The sequence below is a fragment of the Papio anubis genome, chromosome 11 (genome assembly GCF_008728515.1).
Source record: "Papio anubis isolate 15944 chromosome 11, Panubis1.0, whole genome shotgun sequence".
NCBI classification, from domain to species: domain Eukaryota; kingdom Metazoa; phylum Chordata; class Mammalia; order Primates; family Cercopithecidae; genus Papio; species Papio anubis.
In genome coordinates, this window is record NC_044986.1 from 64,713,430 (window position 1) to 64,725,831 (window position 12,402).

A 12,402-nucleotide genomic window follows, 5' to 3' on the forward strand; every position below is an offset into this window, starting at 1 on the left:
AGTTAACTGGCCGGGCGCGGTGGCTCAAGCCTGTAATCCCAGCACTTTGGGAGGCCGAGACGGGCGGATCACGAGGTCAGGAGATCGAGACCATCCTGGCTAACACGGTGAAACCCCGTCTCTACTAAAAAATACAAAAAACTAGCCGGGTGAGATGGCGGGCGCCTGTAGTCCCAGTTACTTGGGAGGCTGAGGCAGGAGAATGGCGTAAACCCGGGAGGCGGAGCTTGCAGTGAGCTGAGATCCGGCCACTGCACTCCAGCCCGGGCGACAGAGCAAGACTCTGTCTCAAAAAAAAAAAAAAAAAAAGACTTTCTGTGTAAATAATTGTGTCATCTGTGAAAAGAAGCAGTTTTACTTTTTCATTTTTAAATTTTATTTTCTATTTAGTTTTACAGTTTTATTTGAATAAAATTTATAAAATTTGTTCCTACTTATCTTTATATTTTTATTTTTATTTTATTTTATTTTATTTTGCCTAGGTTCACTGGTTAAATAGAAGTTGTAACACTGGACATCTTTACTTTCTACATGACCTTAGGAAGAATTCATTATTACAACAATAAGTATGATGCTAGCTGAAGGTTTTTCATGGATGCCTTTTATGGTTACCCAATGCTTTATAAAAACAAAAGCAGCCGGGCACGGTGGCTCACGCCTGTAATCCCAGCACTTTGGGAGGCCGAGGCGGGCGGATCACAAGGTCAGGAGATCGAGACCACGGTGAAACCCCGTCTCTACTAAAAATACAAAAAATTAGCGGGGCGCGGTGGCGGGCGCCTGTAGTCCCAGCTACTCAGGAGGCTGAGGCAGGAGAATGGCGTGAACCCGGGAGGCGGAGCTTGCAGTGAGCCGAGATCGCGCCACTGCACTCCAGCCTGGGCGACAGAGCAAGACTCCGTCTCAAAAAAAAAAAAAAAACAAAAACAAAAACAAAAGCAAAACTAACAACACAACAGGCTGGGCACGGTGACTCACACCTGTAATCCCAGCACTTTGGGAGGCCGAGGTGGGTGGATCACCAGGTCAGGGGGTCAAGACCATCCTGGCTAACACGGTGAAACCCCGTCTCTACTAAAAATACAAAAAATTAGCAGGGTGTGGTGGTGGGCGCCTGTAATCCCAGCTCCTCAGGAGGATAAGGCAAGAGAATGGGGTGAACCCGGGAGGCGGAGTTTGCAGTGAGCCAAGATTGTGCCACTGCACTCTAGCCTGGGCAACAGAGCAAGACTCCATTTCAAAAAACAAAACAAAACAAAAAAAAACAGAACACAACAAAACTCAAAAATTTAGTGACTTAAAATAACAATCATTCATTTAGCTTATGAATCTGCAATATAGGCAAGACTCAGTGGGGAAGGCTGGTCTCTGTTCCATGAAGCAAGTTTAAGGGTTGAAGGATCTAATTTGAAGATGATTTACTCAGATGGCTAGCAAGTTGATAATTCCTGTATAGGAGCTGCTTGGTGTTCTTACAGCATGGTATCTGGATTCCAAGAGCAAGTGTTCCAAGAAGACCACGTGGACCTTGTTTTAGCTTTATGACCTACCTTTGCAAGTGACATAACATCACAGTAGTCACAGGCCCACTCAGTCAGATTCAAGGGAAGGGGGACACAGTTCCTACCTCTTGATGGGATGAGTGTAAATGACACATAAGAAAAGCATATGGGGCCTGGTGGCTCACACCTGAAATCCCATCACTTTGGGAGGCTGCAGCAGATGGATCATCTGAGGTCAGGAGTTTGAGACTAGCCTGGCCAACATGGCGAAACCCCATCTCTACTAAAAATACAAAAATTAGCCAGGCATGGTAGCACACGCCTGTGATCTCAGCTACTTGGGAAGCTGAGGCAGGAGAATCGCTTGAACCTGGGAGGCAGAGGTTACAGTGAGCCAAGATTGTGCCACTGCACTCCAGCCTGGGCAACAGCGAAACTCCCATCTCAAAATAAAATAAAACCATATGAATTGGGATGTGTTCTGGTCACTGTTGGAAAGTATAAAGATATAATCTGCCAATATGTCCTTTATTAGATTGAGAAAGACCTCTTCTGTTCTAAATATGATTCATTTTGATAACGAATCAATGCTGGATTTTGTCAAGCAGTTATTGCATCTATAGAAGGACTGTATGGTTTTTCTCCTTTATTCTGCTATTATGAGAAGCTTTACCGTTGATTTCACAATGTTAAAAAAAACTTTCCAGGCCGGGCGCGGTGGCTCAAGCCTGTAATCCCAGCACTTTGGGAGGCCGAGACGGGTGGATCACGAGGTCAGGAGATCGAGACCATCCTGGCTAACACACTGAAACCCCGTCTCTACTAAAAAATACAAAAAACTAGCCGGGCGAGGTGGCGGGCGCCTGTAGTCCCAGCTACTCGGGAGGCTGAGGCAGGAGAATGGCGTAAACCCGGGAGGCGGAGCTTGCAGTGAGCCGAGATCGCGCCACTGCACTCCAGCCTGGGCGACGGAGCGAGACCCCGTCTCAAAACAAAACGAGACTCTGTCTCCAAAAAAAACTTTCCATTCCTAAGATAAACCCAAATTGGTCATACAATAAACGTTTTGGGTATTGCTGGATTTGATTTGCTCTGCTGTTAAGAATTTTTCCATCTATGTTGGTTTTTTGGTTGTTTTGTTTTTGCTTCTAGAGACGGGATCTTGCTCTGTCACCCAGGCTGTAGTGCATTGGCACAATGACAGCTCACTGCAGCCTCAATCTGCTAGGCTCAAGTGATTCTCCCGTATCAGCCTCTCAAGTAGCTGGGACTACAGGAGTGTGCCATCACACCCAGTTAATATATATATTTTTTTATTTCTAGCAGACACAAGCTCTTGCTGTGTTGCCCAAACTGGTTTTGAACTCCTAAGCTCAAGCAATACTCTCAACTCAGCCTCCCAAAGTGCTGGGATTATGGCTGTGAACCACCAAACCCAGCCCATCTATGTTCTTGAAGGATACTGATTTGTAATTTTCTGTTTTGTAACAACATTGTCAGGTTTGGGTATCAGGGTTATACTGGCATCATAAAATGAGTTGGGAAGTGCTCTCTTCTAATTTCTAGAAGTTTGTGAGATTATTCCTTAGCTATTTAGTACAATACACTACCTAGCCCTGGAGTTTTCTTCATGAAAACGTTTTTTTGTTTGTTTGTTTGTTTGAGACGGAGTCTTGCTCTGTCGCCCAGGCTGGAGTGCAGTGGCGCTATCTCGGCTCACTGCAAGCTCCCCTCCCGGGTTCACCCCATTCTCCTGCCTCAGCCTCCCAAGTCGCTGGGACTGCAGGCGCCCACCACCACACCCAGCTATTTTTTTGTATTTTTAGTAGAGATGGGGTTTCACCATATTAGCCAGGATGGTCTCAATCTCCTGACCTTGTGATCCACCCGCCTCGACCTCCCAAAGTGCTGAGATTACAGGCGTGCGCCACCGCGCCCAGCCCTGTGGAAAGGTTTTTGATTATGATTTTTTTTTTTTGGCGGATTTTTGCGCTTGTTGCCCAGGTTGGAGTGCAATGGCACGATCACGGCTTACCACAACATCTGCCTCCCAGGTTCAAGCAATTCTCCTACCTCAGCCTCTCAAGTAGCTGGGATTACAGGCAAGTGCCACCATGCCCGGCTAACTTTGTATTTTTAGTAGAGACAAGGTTTCTCCATGTTGGTCAGACTGCTGTCAAACTCCCAACCTCAGGTGATCCACCTGCCTCAGCCTCCCAAAGTGCTGGGATTACAGGTGTGAGCCACCACGCCCAGCACTCAATTTCTTAATTTTTTGAAACAGGGTCTCACTCTGTCACCCAGACTGGAGTGCAGTACTGCGATCACAACTCACTGTAGCCTTGACCTCCCTAGACTCAATTGATCCTCCTACCTCAGCCTCCCAAGTAGCTGAGACTATAGGTGCACATCACTATGCCCAGGTATATTTTTAAAAACAGACACAGGGTCTCACTATGTTGTTTGGGCTGGTTTCAAAATCCTGGGCTCAAGTGATCCTCCCATTTTGGCCTCCCAAAGTGCTGGGATTACAGGCATGAACCACCATGCCTGGCCTCACTTTCTTTAATTGGCTATGCAGATTTTCTGTTTCATCTATGTCAGTCTTGGTTGAATTTTTCAAAGTATTTTTCCATTTCATCTAAATTATCAAATTTCTCTTTTTCCTTTTTTTTTTTTTCTTTTTTGAGACAGGTTCTGGCTCTACTCTCTAAGCTAGAGTGCAGCCTAATCTTGGCTCACTGCAACTTTCCCCTCCCAGGCTCAAGCCATCCTCCCACCTCAGCCTCCCAGGTAGTTGGGACCACAGGTGCGTGCGAACACACCTAGCTAATTTTTGTATTTTTTGTAGAGATGGCGTTTAGCTATATTGGCCAGGCTGGACTCCAACTCGTGAGCTCAAGCTGCCTACCCACCTTGGCCTCCCAAAATTCTGGGATTACAGGCATAAGCCACCACACACGCCTGGCCCTTAATATCTTTTAAACATCTGTAGAATCCACAATGATGTCCTCTTTCTCATTCTTGAGATTTGGGGTTTATTTTCTCTATTGTCTTTTTTATTTTCATTTCTGGTTTTGTTTGTTTGTTTTTGAGACAGAGTTTCGTTCTCATTGCCCAGGCTGGAGTGAAATGGTGCAATATCGGCTCGCCGCAAACTTCACCTCTTGGGTTCAAGGAATTCTCCTGCCTCAGCCTCCTGAGTAGCTGGGATAACAGGCATGCACTACCGCACCTGGCTAATTTTTGTATTTTCAGTAGAGATGGGTTTCTCCATGTTGGTCAGGCTGGTCTTGAACTCCCGACCTCGGGTGATCCACCTGCCTCGGCCTCCCAAAGTGCTGGGATTACAGGTGTGAGCCACCGCACCCGGCCTTTTATTTCTGTTTTAACTGCAAACCATCACTGACAAAGCAGTGATTTTTGTAAAAACATAATCAGACAATGATACTCACCAGCTGAAAATCTTCAATAGTTTCCCATTGTATTCCTTTTTCTTTTTTCTTTTCTTTTTTTTTTTTTTTTTTTTTTTTGATACGGAGTCTCACTCTGTTACTCAGTCTGGAGTACAGTGGCGTGATCTCAGCTCACTGCAACCTCCGCCTCCTGGGTTCAAGCAATTGTCCTCCCTCGGCCTCCCAAGTAGCTGGGATTACAGACATGCACCACCATGCCCAGCTATTTTTTGTATTTTAAGTAGAGATGGGGTTTCACCATATTGGCCAGTCTGGTATCAAACTCCTGACTTTAGGTGATTCACCCACTTCAGCCTCCCAAAGTGCTGGGATTACATGCGTGAGCCACTGCACCCGGCCTTCCCGTTGCATTTAGAATAAAAGACAAAATCATTACCATCTCCTGCAGATGGCTACATGATCTGGCCTTTGTCTATTTCTTTTTTTTTTTTTTTTTTTTGAGATGGAGTCTCACTCTGTCACCAGGCTGGAGTGCAGTGGCGCGATCTCAGCTCACTGCAATCTCCGCCTCCTGGGTTCACGCTACTCTCCTGTCTCAGCCTCCCGAATAGCTGGGACTACAGGTGCACACCACCATGCTCAGCTAATTTTTGTATTTTTAGTAGAGACGGGGTTTCACCATGTTAGCCTGGATGGTCGTGATCTTTTTTCTTTTTTTTTTTTGAGATAAGAGTCTCACTCCGTCACCCAGGCTAAAGTACAATGGCATGGTCTCAGCTCACTGCCACCTCCGCCTCCCAGGTTCAAGCGATTTTACTGCCTCAGCCTCCCAAGTAGCTGGGACTACAGGCCCATGCCACCACACCCAGCTAATTTTTGTATTTTTAGTAGAGACGGAGTTTCACTATGTTGGCCAGGCTGGTCTTGAACTCCTGACCTTGTGATCCGCCCACCTCGGCCTCCCAAAGTGCTGGGAATACAGGTGAGCCACCGTGCCTGGCCTGGTCTCGATCTCTTGACCTCGAGATTCGCCTACCTCGGCCTCCCAAAGTGCTGGGATTATAGGTGTGAGCCACCATGCCCCGCCGCCTTTGTCTATTACTTTAACCCCATCTATTGCTACTCCTTCATGCACAATACTTCAGTCACACTGGTCTTTTGGTAATTCCATTGTCAAACCAAACGTTTTCCTGTTTTGGGGTTTTTGTACCTGGCTTTCTCTTCACCTGGGCCAGTCTTTCCCCAGAACTCTTTGCATGGCTGTTTACTTTTTATCCTCCATGTGTCTGTTGAATGTATATATAGCACATCAAAGAAACCTTTCCTTGACCATTCTCAAGTAGCTTATTTACTGTTTTCATAAGCACTTTCCACAAGCTGTAATTATTTTATTGCTTGGTATGTTTATTGACATGTTCAAATTTAATAACACGTTACAGTTTCATTTGAACAGTGTATTACTGTATTAAAGTATAGCATCATACCTAAAAGAATAGGCTCTAGATTCAGACCGGCTGAATTTGAATCCTAGATCCACCACTTACGTGAACCCGGCCAAGTAGTTTAATCTCCCTAGGAATCTCCCTAGGCCTCGATTATTCCCATCTGCCAAAAAGAAATATTAAATGATACTCATATCATAGTATTGTAATAGAGATTGAGTTAAGGCATCAAAAGTGGTTAAAACAAAGAATGCCACATAATTCTTCAGGAAATGTACATAACTGTTATTATTTATCACCGGTTTCTAGTGCCCAATACGGTGTCTGGGATTCAAGGAATAGATGCGAGGAACTCTGTAAAGTGTATGCTTGCTATACAAGTGTGTCAGGTATTATTGATCCAACTCTGCAAGGCAATCCATTAATTGTACGTAGTTTGGGAATAATCCTTGGGAAAAAAAATAAATAACTGTACATAGGATTTAAAAAAAAAATTTATATAAAAAAATGAGACAGAGTCTTGCAGTGTTGCCCAGGCTGGGCTCAAATGCCTAGGCTCAAGTGATCCTCCCTGCTCAGCCTTCCAAAGAGCTAGAATTACAGACATGAGTCACTTCACCCAGCCATAAAAACTATTCATAGGTTTTATTATATATATATTTTTCATGATATATATACACACATATTTTTATTTTATGTATTTTATTTATTTATTTATTTATTTTTGAGACAGAGTCTCACTCTGTCGCCCAGGCTGGAGTGCAGTGGCGCGATCTTGGCTCACTGCAACCTCTGCCTCCTGGGTTCAAGCAATTCTCCTACCTCAGCCTCCCAAGTAGCTGGGACTACAGGTGCCTGCCACCACACCCGGCTAATTTTTGTATTTTTAGAAGAGATGGGGTTTTACCATGTTAGCCAGGATGGTCTTGATCTCCTGACCGCGTGACCTGCCCACCTTGGCCTCCCAAAGTGCTGGGATTACAGGCGTGAGCCACCACGCCCGGCCAGGTTTCATTATATATTTGCCACTCAAGCTGGCAAATCAGCAATAAGACATTTCTGCGAAACAAACCAAATGACTTTATTTCTAAATTGTTTATTTCTTGGACTATTTGTGCTTCATTTCTCCCTGCTAGAACATAAAGTCTTCAAAAACAGTAAACTTCTTTCTATCCACCTTCTTTCTATCCACCAGTAAACATCACTGAGTACCACTCTGACACCATACCCAGTGCTCCCTGCCCTTGAAAGAACCAGATGTTGGGAGGTGAGGACATTGATAAACAGGCAGTTATAAAGTATGGCACATACTCTATTAGAGGAATACCTGGTGTTATATGCTGATTTGGGAATCCAAATCAGATTGCAAGTACAGCTAACAAGCCTACCAAGGGAAGTCCTCCATAATGCTGACACAAGGTCTGGCACACAATTGGTGCTGAATAAATGGATGGTCAGTACCATGGTGAAGAATGGAATGAGAACAGGAGTACTGGCTCATGCCTGTAATCCCTGCATTTTGGGAAGCCAAGGTGGGCAGATCACTTGAGGTCAGGTATTCAAGACCAGCCTGGACAACAGGGCAAAACCCAGCTCTACTAAATATACAAAAATTAGCTGGGCGTGGTGGCGGGTGCTTGTAATCCCAGCTACTTGGGAGGTTGAAGCAGGAGAATCACTAGAACCCAGGAGGTGGAGGTTGCAGTGAGCTGAGATCACACCACTGCACTCGAGCCTGGGCAACAGAGTGAGGCTCTGTCTCAAAAAAAAAAGAAAAGAAAAGAAAGAAAAATACAAAACTTAGCTGGGCATGGTAGCACATGGCTGCAATCCCAGTTACTTGGAAAGATGACTCAGGAGAATCGCTTGAACCCAGAAGTGGAGATTGCAGTGAGCTGAGGTCGCACCACTGCACTCCAGCTTGAGCAACAGAGTTAAGACTCTGTCGTTAAAAAAAAAAAAAAAAAAAGGGCCGGGCGCGGTGGCTCAAGCCTGTAATCCCAGCACTTTGGGAGGCCGAGACGGGCGGATCACGAGGTCAGGAGATCGAGACCATCCTGGCTAACACAGTGAAACCCCGTCTCTACTAAAAAATACAAAAAACTAGCCGGGCGAGGTGGTGGGCGCCTGTAGTCCCAGCTACTCGGGAGGCTGAGGCAGGAGAATGGCGTAAACCCGGGAGGCGGAGCTTGCAGTGAGCTGAGATCCGGCCACTGCACTCCAGCCTGGGCGACAGAGTAAGACTCCGTCTCAAAAAAAAAAAAAAAAAAAAAAGAGAACGTAATGAGATATTATTAAACATATCCAGTAACTTCTCCACCTTCTACAGGTAATCATTGAAGACTAGGAGGTATACCTCACTTATCAATCCGGAAACCAGATCACTGTCCCATTCTACAGACCAGAGAGCTATACCCACTGAGAGGTGGAAGACAGGAACAATAAAGATCAAAAAAGAAATAAAATGTCAATCTTCAAGTGGAAGATATCCTGGCAAGATGCACTTTGGGTAATCTATCTGAAATAAATCAGATATAAACACAGTCATTATTTTAAATATTCTTCCATTCTGACTTATGTTTAGCATTTGTGCTTCAATATGTAAACAATTAAAAGAAAGAAATTGCCAAAACAGGGATAAAATTTATTTTTAATATCCTCTGTATTTTATAACATATAGAATGCAAATTTTTATTTAAAAGAATATTTGCAATGCCCTTTTACTGATAACGTAACTGAGGTATCTCTTTTTTTTTTTTGAGATGGAGTCTTGCTCTGTCACCCAGGCTGGAATGCAGTGGCACGATCTCGGCTCACTGCAACCTCCACCTCCCAGGTTCAAGCGATTCTCCTGTCTCAGCGTCCTGAGTAGCTGGGACTTACAGGTGCGTGCCACCACACCCAGCTAATTTTTTGTATTTTTAGTAGAGATGGGTTTTCACCGTGTTAGCCAGGATGGTCTCGATCTCCTGACCTCGTGATCTACCCACCTCAGCCTCCCAAAGTGCTGAGATTACAGGTGTGAGCCACTGTGCCCAGCCTGATACTTATTTTATATACTTAAATCTTAAGATTTAATAACAATAATTAGCTACAGTGTGGTCTACAAATGAAAATATACAAATGGTTTTAAGAACACATGTATTTCTTTTCTTTTTCTTTTTTTTTTTTTTTTAATACAGTCTCACTCTGCCGCCCAGGTTGGAGTGCAATGGCGCAGTCTCGGCTCACTGCAACCTGTGCCTCCTGGGTTCAAGCAGTTCTCCCTGCCTCAGCCTCCCAAGTAGCTGGGATTACAGGCACCTGCCACCATGCCTGGCTAATTTTTGTATTTTTAGTAGAGACGGGGTTTCTCCACGTTGGCCAGTTTCGTCTCCAACTCCTGACCTCAGGTGATCCACTCACCTTAGCCTCCCAAAATGCTGGAATTACAGGAGTGCGCCACCACATCTGGCCAAGAACACATGTATTTCTACCTACTGGTACACTTATAAATCATACAAAGATACATACTTATTTTTAAAATAAAGATTTTCAAAATGAAACCAGCTCATCAAATTTTTACCCAGGTATCACAAGAAACCTTTTATGTAAAGAAATAAAAATTGAAGCAAAAATAACACTTTAAACTTAGTTTTCCTTCTTTTGTTTGAAAGAAACAGGGTCTCACTATGTTGCCCAGGCTGGTCTCGAACTCCTGAGGTCAAGATATCCTCCTGCCTCAGCCTCCCAAAGTGCTAGGGTTACAGGCAAGAGCCACCATGCCCGGCCTCAACTTAGTTTTTTAATGTCTTTTATTTATTTATTTTTTTTTTTGAGACTGAGTCTCACTCTGTCACCCAGGCTGGAGTGCAGTGGCATAATCTCAGCCCACTGCAACCTCCGCTTCCCGGGCTCAAGCAATTCTCATGTCTCAGCCTCGTGAGTAGCTGGGACTACAGGCACGAGCCACCACACTGGCTAATTTTTGTATTTTTAGTAGAGGTGGAGTTTCACCATGTTGATCTTAAACTCCTGATAGGTGATCCACCCAACTCGGCCTCCCAAAGTGCTGGGAATAAAGGCGTGAGCCACCACACCTAGACTTCTAATGTCTTTAAAGTCATATCAAAGGGCTGGGCGCCATGGCTCATGCCAGTAATCCCAGCACTTTGGGAGACCAAAGTGGGCAGATCATGATGTCAGGAGATCGAGGTCATCCTGGCTAACACAGTGAAATCCCGTCCTACTAAAAACACAAAAATTAGCCTGGCGTGGTGGTGGGCACCTGTAGTCCCAGCTACTTGGGAGACTGAGGCAGGAGAATCACTTGAACCCGGGAAGCAGAGGTTGCAGTGAGCCAAGATCACACCACTGCACTCCAGCCTGGGCAATAAAGCAAGACTCTGTCTCAAAAAAAAAAAAAAGTCACATCAATTCTACAAATTACTGTTTCTGAAGACAGAACTTTAAATATTCCCTTCCCATTTCTGACATGCTTATTTATAATAAATCATAAAAGCACTCTAAAGAGAATAAATGGAATTCTTACATTTTAAAACATTTTCTTAATATAAAGGATAACAATTCAAATCATATTTTACATTTCTACGTCTTCATATTGCACTAAAATTATTTTACATGGAAGAACTAGTTGATGCATCATAATACCTTAGAAACATTTTTTGATATTCACATCTACATTAATAAATATTTCACAGTCTACTTAAATAAATATTCTAGTATAGAGTGAATCATCTAACAAAAACAAATCTACAGTGCTACTTTGTTTCTGAAAGCAAAGATATTCAGTATTTTTATTTCTGACTCTGGGAAACACACTGACATTTTCAAACACATGTAAGTCACTCATAGTACCTAGTAATAACAATTGAGCAAGACTTAGTCGTTCATTCATTTATTAAACGGGGTCTCACGATGTTGCACAGGCTGGCATGGAATTCCAGGGCTCAAGTGATCCTCTCACCTCAGCTTCCAGAGTAGCTGGGACCACATGCCCATCCTACCATGCCCAGCTTCTTCATTTATTTTTGTGTCTCTACATGGCTACTTTTTAAATACAACATTAATTTTATTTAAAAAATGAAGGAAAGAAGTGTTTTTCCTATTATCCAGTGGAGCATAATTGTGAGAAGAGAGATAACAAAAATAAAATGTCAATGCTGGCTGTTTTATAGAACTTAAAAATTCAGTTCTCATTATTCTACTGCAATATAACCAACCCTGCTTATTTTAATAATAATAAACACTGTCAGTCTTTTAAAAACCATGATAACAATTAAAAACTTTGAACAGCATGACAAAGCTAATGGCAACCTCTTGAACCCCGTTTTAAAGCTAGTTCTACTTCCAAATAAAACTTTAAAGCGGTTTAGCCAGCATCAGCTTAGGAATATTTTTTTCAATGTTCTAAGGTATAATGTTTGGCATCAAAAAGTATGGTAAGCACTTCTGATTTGTGACTAAAGAAAAAATAATCAAGTACTAAAATACCAGTGGCTCCTGTGACAGTGTAAATATCCCCATTCAAGTAATGTTCCCCCAACAATTAAAGTAACGTTTCATTTCTCCCTCTGAGAATGTATTAAGGAAAACCAACCATAATTTTTTTTTTTAGTTGAGGTGAAAAACCTGCTTCATAAGTTCATATGTTGTAAAAGCAACTGCTTGAGAGGGAATACAGCGAATGTAATTAAGAGATAAACCACGATAGAGTCCTTTTCGAATTCCATGGTGTCCATAGACATACTTCATAGTATCCCGCATGGTACTGAAAGACAATGATTAAATGATGACACCTCTATGCCCATTCATGAAGAAACAATTTCAGGATCCATAATATCAATTTTTTTTTTTTTTTTGAAATGGACTCTTGCTCTGTCACCCAGGTGGGAATGTGGATTGCAGTGGTACGATCTCAGCTCACTGCAGTCTCTGCCTCCCAGGTTCAAGTGATTCTCCTCTCTCAGCCTCCTGAGTAGCTGGGATTACAGGCGCATGCCACCATGCCCAGCTAATTTTTGTAATTTTTAGTAAAGATGG

At 43.4% G+C, this 12,402-nt stretch overlaps 1 protein-coding gene across 9 annotated transcripts in view; it reads right to left on the reverse strand.

Moving 5' to 3' along the window:
• Positions 1–10,875: 10,875 nt before the first annotated feature.
• Positions 10,876–12,402, reverse strand: part of SLC25A16 (solute carrier family 25 member 16) — a 44,672-nt gene continuing 43,145 nt past the window's right edge. For 6 of the 9 annotated variants that reach the window (XM_021944015.2, XM_021944017.1, XM_021944019.2 and 3 more), the window contains one exon: positions 11,562–12,130. In XM_021944015.2, coding sequence (XP_021799707.1) covers positions 11,974–12,130 — 157 coding nt within the window. In that variant the 3' untranslated portion in view covers positions 11,562–11,973. Of the gene's footprint in view, positions 12,159–12,402 lie in introns of all 9 variants that reach the window. The other 3 variants (XM_003903865.5, XM_021944013.1, XM_017962993.3) reach the window with 3 other exon arrangements.